The 23805-nt window shown below is 37.2% G+C and overlaps 1 protein-coding gene across 1 annotated transcript in view; it reads left to right on the top strand.

The window, feature by feature from the left end:
- The window catches only part of nhlrc2 (NHL repeat containing 2), a 32198-nt gene extending 8868 nt beyond the window's left edge, over positions 1–23330 (top strand). The window contains exons 3-12 of the mRNA XM_015390495.1: positions 4033–4082; positions 9270–9675; positions 10981–11102; positions 11168–11297; positions 13303–13396; positions 14233–14464; positions 15704–15826; positions 16596–16799; positions 16971–17184; positions 22919–23330. Coding sequence (XP_015245981.1) covers positions 4033–4082; positions 9270–9675; positions 10981–11102; positions 11168–11297; positions 13303–13396; positions 14233–14464; positions 15704–15826; positions 16596–16799; positions 16971–17184; positions 22919–23184 — 1841 coding nt within the window. The 3' untranslated portion in view covers positions 23185–23330. The remainder of the gene's footprint in view (positions 1–4032; positions 4083–9269; positions 9676–10980; positions 11103–11167; positions 11298–13302; positions 13397–14232; positions 14465–15703; positions 15827–16595; positions 16800–16970; positions 17185–22918) is intronic.
- Positions 23331–23805: the final 475 nt, after the last annotated feature.

The raw sequence follows: 23805 nt of genomic DNA on the forward strand, positions 1-23805 counted from the left end.
CCAAGCTTAACTTAACAACTATGAGTCTATAAAAGGTATTTGCTCTATAAATGTTTGGCTTTTTAAGTTTAGAACAACTAAAAACAAGTGTCCAGTGTATATTTACTTTGCATATTTGACAAATTTAGAAATGCATACAGTCTGTTCTTATTTTCAGTTCATCTTTCATTCTATCAAATTATGCCTTTGGTGGTTTTCAGTGCATTTTAGTGCATTGCAGATGCAAATGTTTTTGTAACTGAAAATTGATTAAATTTATTAGGGTGTATCACAGTTTCTATTTCTAAGTATTATTTTTTTTAGGCCTCCATCTCAAAGTATTCTGTCATTTCCTGGACCAAAACTGAGCAATATGCAGAAAGTGTGAAAGAAAAAGAGACAATCAAGAGGCTGCCAGAGTTGCTGAAGACAATAATGTCATTAAAAGATGATTTATGTGAGGAATTGTCGTTTAAAATGGGGAAGTCAGCAGAAAGTCTGGGAGCATTGGTTTCAAGTTTTAGCCTAATGGCACTAATACAGATAAGAGGCGTTTGTTGGAAGCCTGTTTTACCTGTAATTCAACAATTTCATAAAATGACGATATGCTGAGAAATAAATCAGATTTCATATTTTTTTTACTTCACCACTGTATTGTAGCTCTGAAAATAATGGGCCTCGTGTAACAACATTTTCATATCCTTGTTGTAAATTTCTCTTACTTTTCTCCTTCTGTGGATTGATAAGAATGCGACACATCAGATTCAACAAATGTTTTTAAATTCAGTAAATGATTGTAAATAATCCTCATAAAGGTGATGCACGATAAATGTAGATCTGCAAAATTAACACCCGATTTTTCCATAAAAGGCATTAAAGACGAAGAAGAAAAATTTTAAAGGTTCGCAGTTTGAGGTCTGACTGTGAGCCGAACAGCAGAATTAAAGGACCAGTAAAATGCCAAGCAGTGGGGAATAAATGACAAAAGCTGTAAACGCTGTGGTTGCACTGTTGCAGAAGTAAAAATAAAAGAAAATAATAAAAATAATTTAAAAAGAACAATAATTTTTTCTGAAAACAGTCAATGAAAACTAAAGATGGAGGAAAGAACAGCATCATACTTTCCTGTATGTACCTCTCCACCCTTCACCACATTCTCCATTTTTCTAACATTGCATATATTTTTTATAAAATATAAAACGTTTAAAGCAAAACTCAGCAAAAATTTCTTCTTGCAAGCGCTTCTTGCATGATGCCCATTGTTTCAGCACCAACTGTCACACCACTAAAACTGTTCAGCTTAATTTAAAGGCAGTTGTTGGACTATGTGACCATGTAGTCATGTGAAAAGGAAGTTAAAACTCTGATACATAATCAGAGAGTGGCATCAAACTCCCCCTTTTTTTAGATTAGATAGAGAAAAATGTGTTTGGCCTAAAGCTAGTCAATATGGCAAAATGGTCATAAGATTATCCAATCCACTTCATTTATATAGCACATTTAAACAACAAAACATTTCTGAACTGCTGCACATGGAACAAGGTCAGTATAAAACAATAAATATTAATAAAACAGTTTAAAACAATAAATACAATAAAATAAATACAAAGCCACATGGGACCACATAACTTACGCAATGCTAAAAGCCAGAGAATAAAAGTGAGTCTTAATACGAGATTTAAAACACTCCATACGTATATTAAGGGGCAGAGCATTCCACAGCTTAGGGTCGACAACGCGGAACGCTCTGTCCCCTCTGGTTTTCTGATCTGTCCTAGGAGTCACAAGCTGGAGCTGGCCCTCAAACCTCAAAGCAAGCAGGGGACGATAAATTTGGATGAGGTCTGCGATGTACTTTAAAAACAAACAACAATAATATTAACATCAATTCTGAATTTAACAGGGAGCCAGTGCAAAGACGCAAGGATTGGCGTGATTTGTTCTCGTTTTTTGGTGCCACTTAAAATTTGTGTCGCAGCGTTCTGGACTAACTGCAAGCGGAAAGGTGCTTTGTGGCTAATGCCCCAATAAAGTGCGTTGCAGTAGTCCAGACGACTTGAAATAAATGCATGCACGACTTGCTCAAAAAGATTAAAAGATAAAAATGGCTTAACTTTTGTTAAAAGACGAAGAAGATAAAAACCCAATTTTAAAACGCCATTGATCTGTATCAGATATAAAATCACTATCTGTGATGTCACCAAGGCTGGTGACTTTGGGACGCAAATAATTTTGGAGTGATCCCAAGTTTGTGTGGGCAAATCCATAAACCATAACTTCCGTTTTACCCTCATTCAGCTAAAAAAAAAAATTCTGGGCTAATCAAGTCTTGACGTCACCTAGACAGTCGAGCAGGGGTGTCAGTGGGCTCTTCTTAGCAATAGGCATGAAGATTTGACAGTCAGCGTAGAAGAGGTGAGACATGCCATGCTTCCTTAAAAATCTCCCCAAGTGGGAGGAGGTACAAAGCAAAAAGAGTGAGTTAAAAAAGATTAGTGATCATTGGTCTCTTAAAGTAGAGGATGTTCTTCAAGGTGGAACATTAAAATAAGTGGTCCTCCTAATTGTCAATCATTCTGGGGATATGTTTACGTAAGACCGTCCTACGTGCTTGTCCCCAATTTCACTTACCGGTGGTAAATCTGACATGGTAGAAAAATGGAGGAGAGAGGAGAAAATGTGCTTGTGCATGCTCTTGCGCACATTATAGATGTTCATGTTCTAGAGCGGGTATGGGGTTGTGCATGTGCATTTTTTTTTTTAAGTGAAGAGGGCAGGTCTTTTGAAAAATTCGCAAAAATCCTCCACAATACCTTTAAAGTTTGTGTTTATTTTCCCTGTGTTTTTGTCTGTCAATCCCGGACAAACAGGATAAACTAAGTCTGTTTCTGTTAAGTCAGGAAGTCTTTCCTGTTCCTCTGGTTATTTTCTCAGATTTCTCCCTCTTTTCTGCACAGACAATCTTTGCAGCAAAGTACCTGCTACATCACAATCCTGAGTTAGCATTAAGTGGCCAAATATTTCTTTGACATATCCCTGTAAAAAAAGAAAAACTTTATTATGAAAACATTTATTCCCCCCACATACTTGTGCATATTGGGGCCTTAAATGCATGTAAATTCCATATATGGTCTTTAATTCCTGTTTTTAATGGCAGCATGTCTACAACCATTTTTCCATGTCAAACAGTACATTTAAAATTACTCGTTGATGAGGCATATTTTGGGAAAGTTAATAGTTATACCCTTGTGGTGATATTTCCCCTCTAAAGTAATCTAATTTATTCTACTTTAATGATGTTTACCATTTTAAATTGTGTAATGATGCTTATACAGATGCCTATATGAAGACAAAGCGTCTAAATAAAGACGAGAAATACTGACTTTATCTTGGTGCACCACAAAAAACTTTTAGTGCATGCTCCTATTGACAAGTTAGATTTCTCACGTCTTTACAAGGAATACTATGAGTTTTAAATGTGGGAAAACTGTACAAAAAAGGGATGTGTTTGAGTTCATTGTCCAACTCTGGTTAAGAGACAGGAAGGGAACCTGTTTGAAGTATTTCCTGTGAGAGTTTGACCCTCGCAGACAGATTTTTAGTTCAAACCAGCATCAAAAACCTGTATTCTCTAGTTTTAGAAATCATTTAATGACACATTTTGAGTTCTTGAAGAAACTGATAACCCTTCAAAAAATCTCAGCTCAATAAAACACTTAATGGGATTTAAGTTTTAAGGAGCCTTGTTGCAGCTGAAGAAGAAAAATTTAATTAATCCAGCATCTTTTATATGTCTGGTTGTTTGTTTTCTTATTGATTTAAAAAATCCTGAACGGCAGCAATACTGCTGTAACCTGATGTTTAAACAGTTTGTTTGGAGTTTAGTTGCATAGTTTTATATTAAGTTGAATCTTCCTGATGTTGTTTAATGAATAATTAACATCAGGTAGTATTAATCAGTCTTTAGGTGAGTTTGTGCTCATGTATGTCAGCAGCATTTTGTGTACGTTTGAGTGTAATTTTCTCTCCCTCTCTGTTTAATCCCTCTCGCAGATGGGCTGGTGATTATCGGTGTGCACTCTGCCAAATTCCCCAATGAAAAAGTAAGTGTTGTTGTGGGTTGTTTGTCTTTGGACAGGCTGGTCTGGGAAAGCTTTACTGGATTTTAAAAACTGCCAAGAAACAATTCCACTGTATTACAGTAGCTTAATATCCCCGATTAAAAAAGTTTTGAAAAACTTCAATATGACTATTTTAATACATTTCAAAAACAGAAAAAGAAAAAGAAAAGTTTCATGTTCTTTTTTTGTTGCCACATGTTTAGCTTTTTTTGAGTTTCTACTAAAATAAAGCTAAATTGATTATTTCTATTTGGTCGGTGTAAAGAACCTTTTCCCTGCATTTGAATATTATGCAATGCAGAGGCCCATTTTGCAAATTTTCTCCTCCAAATACAAAAAACAAAGTATGCCTTTCAAGTAAGGTAGATGTGTGCTGGTCCTTCCAAGTCAACAAAAGTAACCATCAAATATATACTTGCATAAAACTGCTCATATCTAGAGTCAGAGTAATACATTTAAAAGTTAAAAATTGCTTACACTGTGACAAGTTTGGATTAGGACCCAGGTTTATGTTGCCTCCATAAAAGTATATCATTGTTGGTGAACGATAGAAAACTGCAGCATCTTCTGGATTAATAGATCTCCAAAGCTATCTGAATACTAATTGTTTGCTTAGAGGGCATCCCTGAAAAAAAGCAGCATTTTTTGCCCTGCCACAAATACTGTAAATCATTGTCCCTACTTTAGATAACAGTACCTTCTCTATTGGATAGATCACATGTACCAGCCTCTGCTCCTTCCCCTTGTATTCATTACTCTTCCTATCTTGGATCACAATTATTAGATCCTATCCCAATCTGCTCAAAATTTCCCCCTTACCAATTTTCCTGCTTCTGACCCATCATCTTTAAAAGGAGAAGGAAATGTAGAAGAAAATGTTCACTTTCTGCATTATACATGCCACCCACCAACTGGTGCCATTGTGAAGAGATAATCGATGTTATTCACTTCACCTGTCACTGGTCAATTTCTTATTCCTGATCGGGGTACAAAGCATTCACCACAAAGGGAACCAGTGTGCATATTTTAAAAGCAATTGATTCTGACTGGATTTTTCTCCTGATTTAATGTTCTAAAATGAAGGGTTGGATTTCATTTCATTAAAATGAAAGGTGGTGTTGTCACACTGGGTTATAGCATAAACCAGCCGAGGTTCCGTGATTTCCAAAGTTAAAGAGTATTATAGAGTTCCTATGAAATGTATTTGGTTGGACGGATAGGATATGACTGGTTTCCTAGCTGCCTAATTTCTGAGGTCACACCTTTTCCTGGTAGATAGTCAGACAATCAAGTAGCCTGTGATTAATCTAACACATCCAGTTAAAGAGGCATTAGGGAGGTTTCTAATGATACTGCCACCTGTGTCCATTAAACAGAACTGCAGCACTCTTCTGCTCGTTCTTGGAGCTCGCGCTCGTCCTTAACAAGGTTTTTAGCTTTTTTTCTTTCTTCGCTTCTGAGTATCTACAAATCTATCTTGAATATGACGGTTTCATTGTTTGCTAGGACCCATTTTACTGGACGGAAGAGAGTCATCCACAACCTCAGACACAAAACTCTCCTCCTCTTGCATGTTTCCGCTGTCCATAGCGTTCCTTCACAGTGTCCTTGCTAAGTGCTACTTTGTCACAATGTAATTTCCCATTGGGAACCTACTAGCACTAAGTTGCTAACTGGTTAGCAAGATGCTTCAGACAAACCAGCAACAACCAAACTGCTTGCAAACCTTCCGCCACAACAATCCCGCGCCCTTGATAAACGGCCAATCATAGGCACTATATTCACTTGTTTAGAGTCAGGCACCACTCGGGGGGAATTCGAATTGCAACGGTTGGAACAGCCGCTTCCCTATGACTTTAAAAGTCAGGCAAACCCATTTGGATAGTGGAAGATAAAACCTTTCAATACCATTACCGGCCACATATCTGACTCACTAACTATTTAACTATTTTTATTAATTTAAGCCAAAACTAATTACATATTATATTAAACTGTACTTGCAATATTCATCACTGTTAGTTGCCATTTCCCTTTTCCTCTGAGCACGGAGCAGCCTGTTTGCTTGGACTCCCAATGAATCATGGGATACCCTAGACTATGAATCATGGGATACCCTAGTCCTTTCAACTAGGGGACAGGACGGCTGCATTTGTGGGTTGCACACAAACGAGTCTTAGAATCTGAACAGGCCACGGCACCATGCTATAACGTAATCAGCCAATGATTCTGGCCATCAGAGGATGCTGCTAAATTGTTTCTCACAAAGATCATCCTTAATAATAGGCATCCTGGATGTTTTAGTTATCTCTCTTTTTAAACAAACAAATGGTACAGTAGCTCATAGGAGGCATATGCAGAACTTTGACATGCTGAGGAGGTAGTAACTACCTCCAGGGAGAAGAACTAAAACAAGTAAGATAGCAGCCCTGAGGCCTGAATTTGGACACCACAGTTTTAGAGATGACATTCCACAAAGGAGAAAAACTCAGGCAGATATTTGTAGTTTACAAATTTCATGAAGGCGTGAGTCATTGCCATGTCTCCAAGTCGTTCAGTAGGATGAGTTCTCAAAGCAGAGTTGCAGTTTCTATATTCAAACTTAAACTTCTATTCCATAGAGAAAGGGTGAGGAGGATTAAGATTCTTCTGTTTTCTTTTTGGTTTGTTTTTAGATATAAAGTAATAGTAATAATTTTTTTTTTTTTTTTTTTATGGAGCCGAGGCAGAAGTTCAAGAAACCACTACTTACCCTCATCCGCCTCCATCACAGGCCAATCATTTTCTAACCATACCTCCATGACAGCCAGTCAGCATCCAGAGTTTATCTTAAATTGTCTCCAAATCCACATCCTAGTCTGCTTCCCATCTCGGACTTCGATTCAGACGACCCTGATTCAACCCACCTCCATGCCGTCCTCCTCCATCATAGCTGAAGCTTCATCAGAGTGTCATTCCTCCTGGATTCTTACTGCTTTCCCTGTCTCATCTAAACCGTTCCGATTCAGACGACCCTGATTCAACCCACCTCCATGCCGTCCTCCTCCATCATAGCTGAAGCTTCATCAGAGTGTCATTCCTCCTGGATTCTTACTGCTTTCCCTGTCTCATCTAAACCGTTCCGGCAGAAGACCCCAATGTTGAGCCTGATTCTGCCAGAGGCTTCTTCCCAACGGGGAGTTTTTCCTCTCCACTCTCACTCCATGCTTGCTCATCATGGACAGGTTCATGTAACCTGTGTTATCTAAGCTTGACTTCCATCTTCCAGGTCCCTGAGTGAAGCTCTAGTATCAGCTCACGCAGTCCACTGGATCTTTCCATAAAGCTTCATCTATCTCCACTCCACCACTAGTTTCAGGCCTGGGGGGAAATATCCCTATTCTTTACTCCTGTTAATGCTTTTCAAAGCAAAATCCAGCACTAATGTTCCCTACTGAGGTCTGAGCACCAAAGACTGAAGTAATTGTATCCAGAAAATTCTTCTAATTGTCTTTCTGTGTGAGTATTTTAGATTTAAACACCCTTTTCATGCTGAAGTTATTTACAGGTGGTGTAGAAATATAGCAGAGTGATTCTACGCATCAGTACATCAGGTGGTTTCTGAACGTTACAAGGTTCTTTAAAATTACTATAGAAATCATACAGCTTTGATATTATAAATTTAAATTTCGTGCTTTTGCATGCTTAAGTATGCAAAAGTGAAAACATTAAAATGTGAATACTTCAGTAGTTTAACTTGACTTTGATTTGACAATGATGATCAATACTTCTACTCATGTACTATAGTTGATTACTTTGTCCACCATTGACTTGGAGGTGTTTGGCTTATCCCCTTAAACACTCTCTCACCTAATGAGTGTGTATTGCATGTTCCTTCAGCCCGTCAGCAAGTGACCATGTACCTGGTTGGTGATATGCTTGGCAGTGCCTCATCTGCTGTCTGCTCTTTACTGGAATTCCCAAACTTTCCTCTACAGTTAATCAGTCATGGACACTTTCTGGTTCCACAGACCTGAGCAGAAACCAAATATTTAAAGTTTAAATCATCGGATTCATATTCTTGTTACAGAACATGCCACAAATCATAAATTTTTTTTATTTAGTTACTTTTGTAACATATTATAAATGAGAATCACTTAATTCAAGGCGACTTTATCTGCAAATAACTTTCTTTTTCTCTGTAAAAGAAGGAAGAGGATGGACACTTTAAACCATGTTCTTTTAGATTTCTGTTTTCTGACCTTCTTCATGAGCACAGATAGAATTAACATGTTCCTATTTGTTACTACAACTTCAGAGTATGAACACTTCTGCTTGCTCTGACCAGTTTGTTTTCACTTCCTCTTCTCCTCCATCTTACAGAGGAGACGCATCATTTCCTCTTCTGCTCCAGATGCACTTAAGGCTTTAGATCTTAATATGCTATTCTTGCATTATGAGCTTATTTTAATGTTTTCACATGGAAACAAGGGTAGATCTAACCTCAGTTGACAGAGATTACACTTTAATATAATATACAACAAATGTCAGATGTGTATCGCTGTGTTATAAAAAAAAAAAAAAAAAAAACTTTTAGTTTTAAAATATCAGTAGAAACATGAATGTAAGCCATTTAAGAGATTAAGTTACTACTATTTTGGGAAAATATTTCCTTTGCATTATAACCCTTAAACATAACTGAACAGATTGTTTTAGCTGCAGCCTTTAAACCCAGAATTTTAACTGTTATCATTATAATGGCCTCAATAGTTTCCTACTGTACCTAGTCCTGTGTGTCTATGAGAGGATTTTTATAAAATTCGGCAGGAAAACAGCTTGTAAATAAACCTCTGGAATGCTCATTTTATCTATAGTTTTATTTTGAAAATGCCTCTAATCCCATTTTAGATTAAAATAATAATTTTGTGTAATTTGTGTCTATTTTGTCAGCGTGTAACAGCATATATCTTTGATATTTAGTCTTGCTGGCTTTTTTCTGTCAGCAAACATGTTAGTGAATTATTTTTTCTCTATTTCTGTGGCTAAAAAACTAAAATTAAGTTAAAAAAAAAAAGATTTTATCAAAAAGTTATTTTTTTATCTGAATCAAAACATTTTTCATCTGAAAACACTTTCTATATTTTTCTGATAGAGGATGAAAAAATTTTTAATAAAAGCTTCCTTTTTGCCCAGGTCCTGGATAACATCCGGAGCGCAGTGCTCCGATATGACATCTGCCACCCAGTGGTCAACGACAATGAGGCGTCTCTCTGGCACGAACTGGAAGTCTCCTGCTGGCCCACACTGGTTCTGCTGGGACCACGCGGCAACCTGCTCTTCTCCCTGGTGGGCGAAGGCCACAGCGACAGACTAACACTTTTCACTGACGTTGCTCTCCGTTATTACAAGGAACAAGGCCAGCTGAAGACCCACTCGGTGGCAATTAAGCTCTACAAGGACTCCATGCCACCCAGCATCCTTTCCTTCCCTGGGAAGGTGGCTGTGGATCACTGCAGCAAAAAGCTGGCCATAGCAGATACAGGCCATCACAGAATCCTGGTGGTGTCTTCTACCGGACAGCTGCTGCAAGTCATAGGAGGTAAGGAGTCAAAGCTTTGTCCTGCTACAGCCAGAGGCTTCAGTTATTTTAATGCTATTTTATGTGTCAAAATAAAATTCACTCCACCCTTTAGTCCTGCACTTTTTAAACATCCAGGCAGCTTTGACTGGATGGCTTGTTGTAGAATGACCAAGTTAAAGACTTTAATCCATAATCTTTGGTAATACTTTGAAATGAATGCCCAAACCTGCTTATCATCCAATCTAGGGCTGAAATAATTAATCGGATTAATTGATTATTAAAATAATCATCAACTAATTGAGTAACCAATTTATCATTAACTGGAGTATAGAGACTCTTAAACATTCCTGCAGCTGACAGAACAAACCCACCTTGAGCGGCAATTATACCAAAGTTGTAAAAAATATATTTAAGCATTTAACATTATAGATAAAAATCTTTTTCTTCTGTCAATATTCTCTATAAAGAACTCCTCAAGTGGAAAGGTTTTAGTTTCACCTGGTTTTATTTGGCAAAAAGTAAAATTTTTCTATTCAATTATTAATCCCTTAATCTACAAAAAAAAAAATCAACAGATTAAACGATTTGCAAAAAATCAGTTAGTTGCAACCCTACTCCAATCCGACTGAGCTGGAGCTATTTTGCAGAGGAAAAAGTGCATCAACTTCGCTTCTATGAGCTAAAACTGGTTAATACACACTACTCCGAAACACAAATTATAGATGAACACACATTAAAGTTTTTCCTTGAGTTATAAATTGTTAAAAGTTAAAGGGTCATGAATACTGGCCTTTTATAGATAAAACAGCAAGTAATGAGCAGTAATTGAGAATGTTTTGGTGATGGTGGGATGATGCTATCGCCTCAGTGCCTCGCATCAGAACCACATGGTTGCCGCGTTGGCCTCAGACCAGCTTAACGTTTGGCAGCAGCAGAAATGAAGACATGCTGCCATTTTGGCTAAGTGTGTACAACAGAGAGAAGGAAGTACAGGGCCGGTTTTATTTTTGTGCTGATGACCTCATCTTTCTGGACAGATTTACAAACAAGTAAAAATGAACACCTGCTTAATGATCAATGTACTAATTATACACAGAGGCATGTAAAAGTATGCACACCCGTTCAAAGTAGGTCAGATTATCACCTACTAGATGGGAGATGAAAGGAAAATGACTCAATGTTTTCAAAGTATTGCCTGCATTTTCATTCAGCCCATTTACTCTGATTCCCCTAAATAAAATCCAACTCTGGGTGTTTGGAGAAACAAAATTAAGTCATTGAAGGATAGTTGTGTAAAATAAAATGTGAAATTTTCTGCTACAGGACCTCAAAGAGGCAGACAGGATGGCGACTTCTCTGAAGCTTCTTTCAACTCCCCACAGGGTGTCGCCATTAAAAACGACATCGTTTTCGTGGCCGACACTGAAAATCACCTGATTCGAAAGGTAGGATTTCTCTTCATCTTTGCCATCTTAGATAATGCTTGGATGTTAAAGTTTGTTTGTTTTAGGTGGACCTGGTGAGGGGACAAGTTAGCACGCTGGCTGGTACAGGCACACAGGGGACAGACAAAGAGGGCGGAGCCATGGGACCCCAGCAGCCAATCAGTTCTCCATGGGATGTGACGCTCGGCAGTGCCGGTGAGTCTTTTTGCAGCTGGCTTTGCCTGGAAGTGGAAGGATAATATTTTTCTCCTTGTCTATATCTGACCTTTCTCTAAGCGCCTGCCAGACAGATTCCCCTCTGTCCTGTTTTTGTATTCTCTCCATACTCTTCTCCGCCATCAATAATTCCTAAATCCATCTAAGCTATTGTCTGGACATTATTGAACCTTATTACTTTGCAGATCAGGTTTCATGCAGATTGAGATGAAGGTGAAGAGAAAACATCTGTTAGCCATTGAATAAGACTACTTTGTGATTTATATTGTGCGAGTTAGATGGTTTCATGAAGGTCGAGTGATTCATAAATTACTTAGAAATACAACCAAGTCATCTGAGGTTCCCTTTATGCCTGCATCACCCAGCAGTGCACAGATAAAGGGTTATCCAAAAAAACTAAACAGCACTTTAAAATGTACTGTTTTTTTAGAACAATGTGTTTCTGCAAAATCTGGAAAATAAATTTATTTGGAAATTAAAATAAGCTTAACATTATTGTTTGTCCAAGGTTGTGTTTGTCCTTCCTTCCTATTATGACAATCTTAAAAGGAAACTATTGTTTTTGAATAAATTCTTAACTTTTTATGTATTAAGTGATAAACTTTCTCCAAAATGATCTATTAAAAAATTTTGGGGAGGAATTTTTTTCCCCCATCTAAAACCAAGCCATCTTAAAAAAAAAAAAAAAGAAAATGTACCAAAAATGTAAAAAATAGATTATGGTTAAAAAAATACTCTATCTGAAGTATGAAGTACCTGGGAAAATAAAAAGTTCTTTGAATACAACACGTTTACCACAGTTTTCAGCCAGAGGACAAGAAATGTGGCTAAATTTTGTATTTCCAAGTGGTCTCAAGGTTAATTACATGAATAAAGAGCAAAGCTGATGTAAATCTGCTCTGCTTCAGAACAAGTTTTAAATGTTTATATACTTGATAATAAATAAAGTATTTATCAGCACTTTGGTAGGAAGTGTTTTTGTACGCAGGATGGAACTAAAGAGAATAAGTTGGTTAAACAAATATTTTTATCTAATTTGAGTGTTACAGTATTAATCAAGCTTTGTTAATGAGTCAGTTTAATTTAAGTGATTCTATAAAGAATAATAATCAGCTAAAACTGGAACTTCACAAATAAAAATACAAAAAAATCCTGAAGTTCTTCTGTTCTCACACATAAATCTAAGACATTTGCCTCATCAGAGCTCAGTCCGTCAGGTTTCTTAGGGTGTATTCACATCTACCACATTTGGGCTGCTTTAAACGGACCGGAGTTCCTTTTCCCCTTCGGCCTGAACCTTTCCTGCTGGTGTAAATAAAGACCAATGATCTCTGGTACTGACCAAACAACTGACACCTAGTTTTTGAGGTGGCCTCAGTCCGCTTCCAAACAGAATTTGGTGTGGCTCACTTCTTTATACAAATGTTCTAGTGAGCTTAGTATTAAAATTGTAAATGTTATGCTGTTACTGTTGCTTAGCAAAGCTGCTGCCATCAAGCTGCGGGTCAGAACGGTTGATTAAAGGATGCATTCTCTGACACCTTAAAAAAATCAAATATAAATGTCTCAAAATCTACAGACTGTAAACTTTTTTTCTGTCTGCGCTGTCCTGCCATAGTCATTTCTGACCGAATGGGAGAAATGCTTGTCTTTGCTATGACCGGTAGTCCACTTGCAATAAGCACATATTAAATACAAACCAGACCAAGAACAAACAATAAAAGTCCACTTCTTGCTAACTAACAGACTAAAGGTGAATAAACCCTATGACTTTATTCTTTCCCAATTTCCTCAGCACTTACTCTCCTTTTCTTTTCAAAATATTCCAGCCTATGTTTTTTTTCCTAAGAAGAAAAGTACTTTAACCTCCATCAAAAGTTGTTTTTCAAACTTTTTAGAAGTTACCTTCCAACATGCTAAGAAAAAGAAAAAGCGTTCTGCTCTCTAATGAGTTTTCGGTTTTGTGTTTCATTCTAATGTGTAGGCGGCGCTGAGGACAACGTGCTGTGGATAGCCATGGCAGGGACCCATCAGATCTGGGCTTTGTTCCTAGAAGATGGAAAACTGCCCAAAGGAGGGTGAGAGACCTGGACAAAATCCTGTATCCACTAAAAAGACACAAATAACTCTATTTAAAGCACTACAAGACAGGGCTACAAATATCTGCTTTATTGCTATACTCATGTAGCCAGAAATTACACAAGGGCAAGAAATAATTAACATTAAACTATCTAAAACAACCTTCCTATATGTCAAGATGTGATTACCCGCCTTGTTTATTTAAAACACTTTGGATCGGGGTAAGTAGCCACACTCAGGCCTGAGTACTGCCTGATCTAAAAAATTAGCCAACTACCCAAATAATGTGACCATATGAATTGGACTAAAAGGATCTGGAAAAACAGCCAAACATTCCCTGATCTAAAGAAAGAAAAGATAAGAAACAAATTCCTTATCATCCATCAGTCTGGAAAAGTATAGAAAGCTGTTTTGAAGGCTTTACGAGTTCAGTAAGGAACCATTGTCCACACATTCCTGTCCCTGCAGGGCAATCCTAAAGCAGAATGTCCTGCAGAATGAGCCAGTAGGTTCACTTCTGAAGCAGTCAGCAAAAACAAAATGAGGTTTAGAGTAGTCTAATCAAAGCCTAGAGATACATTTCTTTGAGATTTTACTGCACGTCCTTTAACAGGTCATTAATTGTCTAAACCATAAAGTGAATCTATGTATTATTTCCAGCAATTTCAAATGGTAGATGGCAGATATCACTCAGCCTGCCACAAGCTGTTATTAGGTTTGAGGGGCTTACTTTCACACAAGGCGAGGTTGAGTTTGGGGTGATTTTATACCGTAGTTAATAAGTGAGATTACAGCACTGTGAAATTTTAGCTTTGGCGATATTTTCTTTTAACAGTGAATCCAAGGCAGGGACATGCGTGCGATGGGCAGGCAGCGGCAGCGAGGAGAACCGGAACAATGCCTACCCTCACAAGGCGGGCTTCGCCCAGCCTTCAGGGCTGGCCCTCGCTGCAGGGGAGCCCTGGAGCTGCCTCTATGTGGCTGACAGCGAAAGCAGTTCCATTCGATCGGTGGCCCTGAAGGACGGAGCCGTCAAGCATCTGGTTGGAGGAGAGCGGGACCCACTGGTCTGTCCAAAACAACACAGCTATGATCATTTTAATAGAATTTACTTTTTGTTACATTTTACTAAGAGAATCCATTATGTTCTTTTATTCATTCTTTTGTGGGTTTAGGATTAAACGTAGATGTTTTTACTTATTTTGTCAACATTTTTCATTAAGTTTTAGACTTGTTTTAGGCTTCAACAAGTATATTTGAATAAAGTTAAATTCTTCCTCAGTAATAAACCCTAGATCACCAGTCAAGGCAAGGCAAATTTATTTGTATAGCACAATCAGTACAAAGACAACGCAAAGTGCTTTACATGATTAAAATATAGGAAAATAAAACAGAATCAAAGCAAGTAGGAACAAAAATAAAACAAAAGAAACAAAAAAGAACATTAAAAACAGTTGGACTAGAGAAAATAAAAAGTTGAACTAATGATGTTTTAGTTGAACAGTTTAACTAGAACAGAAGGCAATCCTAAATAAATGTGTTTTTAGTCTTGATTTAAAGGAACTCAGGCTTTCCAGTCATCTGGAACGATTGTTAAAAAAGAAAAATAGAGCCTTCAGGAAGGGAGACAGGAAAGTATTGATGAGTTTACAGAAGTAACTTAAAGAGAAGATAAAAGCAAGGAGGGGGCATACAGGAAGAAGCTGGAAGGTAAGCTCCTCAGAACAATGTCAGAGGTGTGTGATCGGCAATGAAGAAGATCGCAAGCTCCAAGCAGAAATTAGACAAATGAAAAGTCTGGAGAGCCTTTAAACTGAACATATTCTTCAATAGTTTCAGTTTTAGAACAGGTTCAGCATCCTTCTCTCCTGATAACAGTCACATAGACATCATTTAAGGTTTGACAGAGAATCTTTGGGTTTAAAGGAGGGTGCCGTAATTCTGGGTTTTCTTCAGTTGTTAGATGTTGCAGAAAGTTTTTATTATCCCTTTGTTTTAACTAAACAAAGCATCATAAACTGACTTTTTAAATTAATTTTCTGTTTTTTATTTTGCACAGTGTAAAACCTCTTGTGATTAAGATGGACATTAGTTTGTTTTTGTTTTTTATTGCTACTAACTGAATTTTCTTCCATGTTCTAATTGTAAAACTAAAAGCCCCTCTTTGCTTTTTCAAAATGTTATTTTTTTCAAACAATCCTGGCTATAATCAATATATTCTCCGCCGTCGCATCTTTTTTACGTTGTATGTTGGTCATTTTCATTTTGCTTCTATCTTGATAAATATTCCGTCTTCTCTCCACCAGAACCTTTTTGCGTTCGGAGACATTGATGGCAAAGGGGTGGATGCCAAGCTGCAGCATCCTCTCGGTGTTGCCTGGGCTCATGAACAAAGCCTGCTCTATGTGGCCGACTCCTATAACCACAAGGTAACGGAGGGCCGTTGCTAGGCAGCCCCATCACTGTGTTGTTAATACGTCTGAATGTTCTCCCGTCATTCTGGGTTTTTTCAGGTGTTAGAGGTTACAGAAAGTTTTTTATTAATTCTTTGATTTAACTCAACAAAGCATTAAAACCTGACTTTTTAAACTGAATTTAATTAAAGCATTTCTCTAGTCTTGATGGATATTAAGAATTAACAAAAATACAGCTGCATGCTGTGTCTGTCCTTCTTTCTTTTCCTACCTTTAGTTGTTCCTTCATTCCTTCCTTCCTGCCCTTTTTCTTAATTCTTCTTTATGTATTATCTTTGTTTCTCGTTTTTTTTTTATTCTTTTATTATCTCCTTGCATTTTTCCTTCTTTCCGCTTTACTTCCTTCCCCCTTTCCTTGCTTCCTTCTTCAGCCCTCACATGCCTTTTCATTCATTAATTCCTCCCTCCCTGCTTCTCCCTTTTTTCTTTTAACAAAGAAAGCAAGCAGTGCTTCCTTCCTTCTTTTCTCTCCTTCCTTAGTTTCTCATTTTCTTTTCTTTGAAGTCTTTTGAGCTCTTTAAATTTATTTAAAACCTGACTTCTGTGGGAAAAATGTGCACACAGTTCATGGAAGACTGTTTATATTTTAGAAATATGCAAATATGTCAGAAACTTTGGTTGTTACTCTTAAAAAGTTTAGAATTTAGAAATGGAAATGTGTAGAATCCCTTTTTTAAAGGTTAACCCTCCATTATTAGTCTCATTGTGCTGCCCTTATGCTTAGATCAAGGTGGTGGATCCAAAGACGAAGCAGTGCTCTACCGTAGCAGGGACAGGAGAAGCTGGAGATACTCTGGGCCCTCAGTTTACTAAAACCTGCTTCAATGAACCTGGAGGAATATGCATCGATGGGAAGCTTCTTTATGTGGCTGACACCAACAACCATCAAATCAAACTTCTCCATCTGGACTCCAACACGGTCTCTATGGTCAGGATTGTCTGTGTGTTTTAACGTATATCTTTGCTGAAATATTGTTCCCTAAAAGTATTCACTACCTGAGTTTACGTAATAGCTGACATGCAACAGAACAGTGTGGTTGTAAGTAGCTTTATCGCTGCTCTGCATTAATCCCAACATTCAAATCTGTCTCCTAACCAGTTCCACATCTCTACTGAGTGCACAGACTCAGCATCTGTTAAACCACTGGGAGCCAGAAAAGTCCCCTCGCTGCCTAAATCAGCTGTCAGGAAAGATTTGCCTCCAGTTTCAGCGTCTGTGGGCCAGACTGTCATGATGTCACTCACCATGTTGCTTCCAGAAGGAGTCAAACTCACTGAAGAGGCACCCAGCTGCTGGGCGCTCACAGCTGAGGGTAAAAAGAAAAAGCTAATTTTCTTATAAATGCAAATATTTCTTTCATAATAATCCTTTTTCATAGCTCAGAACTAATCCTCCATCAAAACATTGCACTGTTTTCTGCTTAAATGCATTTATAACCTTTTTGTCCAGGATTTTCACTGGACAACCCTGATTTAGTGCATAATGGGGAGGCAATTAAGATGTTATTTATTTAATTATGCAGAGTAATTTCTCATATTGAGGATACATTTTAATTGAGGTAATCCCTAAAACGTTCATTATTGTCTTACTTTGCGTTTTCACTTCTAAATGTCAATAATTTAAAGGCTCTAATGAAATGCTATTTCATTTTTGCTGTTAAGAGATAAACTCTTTGTTAAACTAATCAGACTTCTTCTAAGTGATGTCCTGATAAAGCTTGTTTAAAAATGGGTATGTTTTCTAAGATGTATTTATAGTTACTTAGTATACATTTTTTTTTATTGTTCTAACAATAAATACCAAAACTATAATGATAAAAAGTCTTTATCTGTGATTTCCATCCCTTGTTTAAGACTTTTCTTATGAACACTATTATGTTTAAATTTATCTAACCTTCAAACTAAACATATTTAATTTGCTTCTGCAAAATTATTTAAGTTTTTTTTTTTTTTCATTTAAAAAAAAAGAAACAAATGTGATTTTCCAAATCACAGATATTAAGCCTGATAAGCAATGAAGGATGATTTTTAATTCTCGATTAGATTTAAAGTTTACACTATCACGAAAATCATTTTAGAAAACTTTAATATATCTACTGTTTTCCTTACAGATTTCTTTTAATTTTAAGATAACAGCACTAAAAGAAACATCTGATAGAGATCAGTTGTTCTTTAAAACTCTCTGTTTTCCTACTTTTTCTGTTTGAATTGAACCAACAACTATGAAGAAACCTTAAGCACGCCTGCCGACGGGGGGACAACCGGGTCCGGCCCCAGGGTAGAGGGGGGACCTGAATCAGCCCCCTACATCTTTTACCACAAATATAATTTTTCAAAGATGTTTGCAAGGAAATTGGAGCTTTATTCTTAAGTTTAATAACATTTTTCTTATTATTACTTTCTTTCGATTATCCACAGCAGTATTGGGAAGTACTCCCACCAGTCATACCTTCTAACTGGTTATGCGGCTGACGCAGTTTCTCTGAAGTTTACAAGCTGCTATGCATAAGGCTGGCTGCGCTGCAAGTGGAGACAGGAAAATACAGATCCTGAATCGTCTCCTCCGTACACGGTCAAGCAGCAGCTCCATCTCTTTAACATGAAGGATAGGCTGACACTCACCTGAAGAAGCGGCCTCAAGCTGCAGGAGCAGCTTCGCTTTAGTTCACCCTTACCTGCAAAAGCCTGAGAAGGCGGCCTTAATCTCTAAGCGCTCTGATGGAGCAAAACAACTCAGCAGTTTCTGTCATGAGTTTGTTCCCTATCTTTCCTAGATGAATTTACAATCAAAACTGGACCAATGGGCATTGTTAAGAGATTTAGCGGTGCCTAATTGGACGGACGTGACTAAATGATGCATCCATGCTGCAACGATGTTGCGAACGACGTGAATAAATAGACAACCCTACTGCGCAGCCTTAACTACTTAAGTAAGATTTTGACCAGAACATTTTGTGGTCTAATTTAAACATGTCACACAAGTAAAAATCTATAAATGGGATCAAATGCGAATAGAGCAGGTATGGAAAGGCAATATATTGCCGCATATTTCATAAATAAAAACAGGAAAGATCTCTATTTGTAAATATAGGCATTTAAATGTTACTTGAGATGCATGCATTAAATTAATTTAGTTTTTTATCCTTAATACAAAAATAATTCAATATTTTTTAAGTATTTAATTAACTATTAAATATGTGTCTCTTCCAGAAAAGTACTCATCTTCATCAGCTGTGCTGTTACATATGGAGGGGGATCTGTAAGCTCTTATAATTCATTAAAGAAAAGCTAAATTTTAGCAGGTTAAATCAAGCCTTGAATTTTTTTAAGAACATGCTAATCTGCAATGCTCTTATATGCATATTTTAATTATTTAAATTGGGCTTATTTGTCCATAAAATGGATCAAACAGCTGAATCTATTGGGAGAGAAAAAACACTTCACCCTTAAATCTAAAAGAAAAAAGTCCTCCTCTTTTATGTAACCCTATTGGAGAGTTCTGCTTTCTCCTACATGCTTTTATTTTGGTCTGTTTTCTATATTTTTGTAAAAAAAAAAAAATGTTATGACACTGAATGAGGCTTAACCTTCATCTACTGTAACACAAGCAGTGTTTCACTCATCCTGCCCACACCTGCGACTCTGAGCTAAAGGATGAAGGGTCACTTAAAAAGCTGAAGCCTTTTTCTGAAGCGCTGATGAGGATTTAGTTAGTATCTGTTTTTTTGAACCAGTTTATTTCAGCAGTAATAAACTGCAGTTTAACCCCAGAATCAGGTGTGAAGCGATGCCTTCATGTACATTAGTGACAGCTGACAGTCAGTTCATTAGTATTTCCATCTTTCTGAGTGACGCAGTGAGCAGTGAACCGTATCAGCGGGCTATTTTTAGGACATTTGATAAGGCGACATGCCTCGGTTCACATAATTAGCCACTAGGCTATGTTACGTGATCCTCCGCTGTCCCATTATGTACAGTCTAGACTTCTGCTGATCAGATCAGTATAGAGGCAGGAATTTTAATGGATCAAGTTAAGACTATACGGCGGATCGAAATGTTTTTCTTTTTAATGCTTTTTAGAAATGGCTTCTGTGGGACGTTCTGTAATGCCGGGGCTTCATTTATCACTGTGAGCTTGGGTTTTGTCATTTCTCTGGCTTTAGAGTTTCTCACAGTAGAAAATCCAGCCTTCGCTTTTGAACTTCCTACGCATTTTAATGCCACAAAAGCTGTAAATGTACCCTTTAAACTACATTCATTGTGCTAGATAATGAAGGCTCCAACAGATTTGGTAATGCTCAGGTAGCGCTGAGAAACATTGAGGCTTCATTCAACAGATGCAGTAAATTTAGTCTTCAAGCTGATATCAGCTTTCACACAGACTAACTTGATATAAACTGTAGCTGGATCTTGTTTTTCGTCATCCTGTCAGAGCATCTCTGGGGAGCGATTGGCCTGTCAAAGGTTTGGAACACCACATTAAATAAATTTAGGGACCATTTGTTACATGCCATCATGTTTTGGGTGTCCATGTTCCCAGATGGTGATGAATGATATTTGCCCTAGCTTTTTGTTGTCATGCATAAGTTGTTTTTGCTTTTTTTTTTTTGCAGATGATATAAAGGGTGTAGCACATTTCTCTTCAGAAACTCACAAGAACAACATGTATAATGTGTATACATTCTGGCAAAAATATATAACCCTGAAATATTTGCAAAACCCCTGACATTTCTCAACAGCTTTTGCATGTTTTGCAAATTTTATTATCTTAACACTCTTAAAGGAGTCATAGAATGCTTATATAGAGTATTTGGTGCTGGTCCTTAAGGTCTCTCAATAGGGTGTGTAACATTGGTTGGGCTGAAAATGGCATATTTGCTGTTCTATGAGCCCTAATGCAAGCCTGGTTGTAAGTCCCTTTATGGTATCATCATGAATATTTAGATGAGCTGTGCGTTGATTGGTTGATTTACAACGAGCGAAGCTGCTGAGCAGAGATGCATCATAGCAACAAGCACTCACTCACTGAAACATCAAAAGTAGGGTGACCAGACATCCTCTTTTTCCTGGACATGTCCTACTTTTCATACCGGGGGAAATTTCAAAATCGTCTGGGATTTTGGTCGACTAAAGTGGAGCATGTAGTCGAAACAGGGGGGACGGAGCAACCAAACCCGAGGCGGTGACGGTAACCTGGATAACGGTGGCCCCGTACCGTCACCGGGTCAGGTTTGGTTGCTCCGTCCCCCGCTGGAGCCTGGTCCGGTCTAGTCAGTGGCCCTTACCAGAACTTATAAATTCAAATATAATACCCCATAATTAATACCTCTTTAAACTTAAAATAAAAATAAAAAAAAACAATCAATCTTTTAATTTTTCCTGGGGATGCATTAAGGTGTGAAAAAAGAAAAAAACATGTTAGTGCATCAAAATTAAATATATATATAACTGTCATATAATAACATCAAACCAAAAATACTGCATATTTGCACCATATATAGAGATGCTCTAAACTTCCATATCAATGCGTTTTTTGCACCGTTTTTTTTTTCCTCCCAATTTTTACATTTGATCACTGCTGCACTTTAAGGAATGGAAATGTTCAAAAAGTTTTAAGAAAGAAATTTCGTTTTGTAAACACTCTGTTTACAAAATGACAATAAAATTTGTCTAAGTCTACCAGATAAAAGTTTGTGTATTTTCAGATCCCCCAGTTGCTCTGGGGGCAGCTTTTTAAACTTCACGTCACATTTGTTCTTGTTTTGCTAGATCTGTCCTTGTGTTCTTATCACCTTTAACGCACCGTGGAGGATGCAAACTCTACAACATAGACAAAGTTATCTGCACAATAAACATTTTTATTCTATAAACCTATGTTGATGATTCTAACTTGGTGTTTAATACCATAATTATCTAATCCATTTCTCCAAATTCTAGATTTCCTGACTATGAGACCATATTAAGCCCAAACTGATTAAATCTTAATCCAGTGCAATTAGTGCTGGGCAATTAATTGCATTTGCAATATATTCGCAATTCAATAAAAAGCAATTTTCGAACCACAGATGTAATCAATTCTATGTAGTCCCATTACATTTCAAAAGATTAAAACCTTAAATTTTTCACTCCAGCTCTTTAGGTAGCAGTAAAATGCCTAAGTGGGTTTGTCATGCAGAAAAGTCGAGAGAGTTACAGTTAGCATGCAGATCCATGCATCCAAGCAGAAGTGAGCACTTTTTCACACAAAAGTTACACTAAAATCCTGCAACAATGGACTCCTCTCAAGCAAGCTTTAAAAAAAACTGAAAGCAATGGAACATCTATAAGCTTGTGGTTAGTGGAAACGGAAATCAAAATACAATCACAATAATGCTAAAAAATTATCGCAATAATGATTTTTGGCACACTTGTTTAGCCCTAAATGCTATAACTCTGCACTCTGGGAAACCTCTAGGGTGTGTATTCGGTCCATTGTTATTCACACTGTAAGCAAATGAAAGTGAAGCCTCATCTGATGAAAACTGAGTTTTATAAATTTGCAGATGAGTGAAGCTACGAGGCTCCTTTCTGAAAATAAGACATCGTTGTACAAGAAGGAAATAGAATGGCTAGAGGGTTGATTCAAAGATGTCAAATTGCTCTTTTACTTTGAGGAAAAAACTGAGATGATCAGTGAGTAGAACTTTGTCGCAGCAGAGGCACACTACTGTTTACAACCATAAGTAGATAAAATGTATTTAATTAGTTTATTATTCTTAAGCAATGTCATTATTGTTCACTTACAAAAATGTTCTTCGGTTGTGAACATTCATAAGTGCTTATCACCATTTGAATTTACTAATCATGTACTCATCAAATCGCTGAGACTTCTTTTCTTTTACCAAATATTTTTGAAGCATTTTCAGTGTCTAGAATTGTTCAGAATTATGGGAATATTTTTAATCTGACCAAATGTCTGAAAATATCCAATACCGCATATTTAAAACCCCTTTAATGCTTCTTCTGTCTGTTAAATTGTAATTTTAACTTTTATTTTGTAATTTCCAGGTAACGAGTGGTTGCTGGAAGATCAGCTGACATCAGGAGATATCGTCGATTTGTCGAAACCGCTCTGTGTCTCAGTCAAACTTCCTGCCGCTGTGAAGGAATCAGACCGAAACCCCAACCTCAGGTTGAATGTGTGGCTGTTCTACTGTTTGGAGGAAGGTAAAGCCTGTACCATGAAGGCAGCCTCATTCACACAGCCTCTACAAATAATTAACACCAGTGCCTCAGAAGGAGAGATCACCGTGGCATTGGCTCATTCCTTCTAGAGAACAGCAGCTTGGCCCTCAGTTAAAGATTTTCAAGTCTCCTCCAGCCTAAGATCTAAAAAAAATGAAAGATTTTGTTTACAGTTTTGAAAAAAAAGAACGAAGATCTGTTTTTGTTTTAGCATAACTTAAAGTGTAACTGGACCCCCCCCCCCAAAAAAAAAAATATATATATATATGTCTTGCATTCATGTTGTATAAACTGAGTCTACTGTGTGCTTTTTCAATGTTACAGTATTTTTTATTTTTTTTACATTTTAACTTGAATTTATAAGTTCTGCAATATTTGTCTCAAAAACGGTATTAGTGCCGCCCTAACGGGTTTAAAGGGGAAGTTTCAGCTTAAGTTTTCATATTTGTTTCAAACGTTACAGGCTTTCATCATCATAACACAGCAGTGGCATTTGGTGGGGTTTTTTCTGCATTGTTGGGGGCGGGGCTATGTTTTCAGTGGGGTGAGTTAGACTTTAATAATAAATGCATAAAACACTATGTCTGCAGTTAGAGTTGCACATCCTTTCGTGTTGGTTGTAGAAAATAATTTAGAGACAGTTAAGATGAATGCAAACAGTGATCTATATGCAATTTTGATCATGCAGGTGGTGAATTTTTATTTTCTTT

Source organism: Cyprinodon variegatus, unplaced genomic scaffold, assembly GCF_000732505.1.
Source record: "Cyprinodon variegatus isolate N-32 unplaced genomic scaffold, C_variegatus-1.0 Scaffold502, whole genome shotgun sequence".
In the NCBI taxonomy this organism is placed as follows: domain Eukaryota; kingdom Metazoa; phylum Chordata; class Actinopteri; order Cyprinodontiformes; family Cyprinodontidae; genus Cyprinodon; species Cyprinodon variegatus.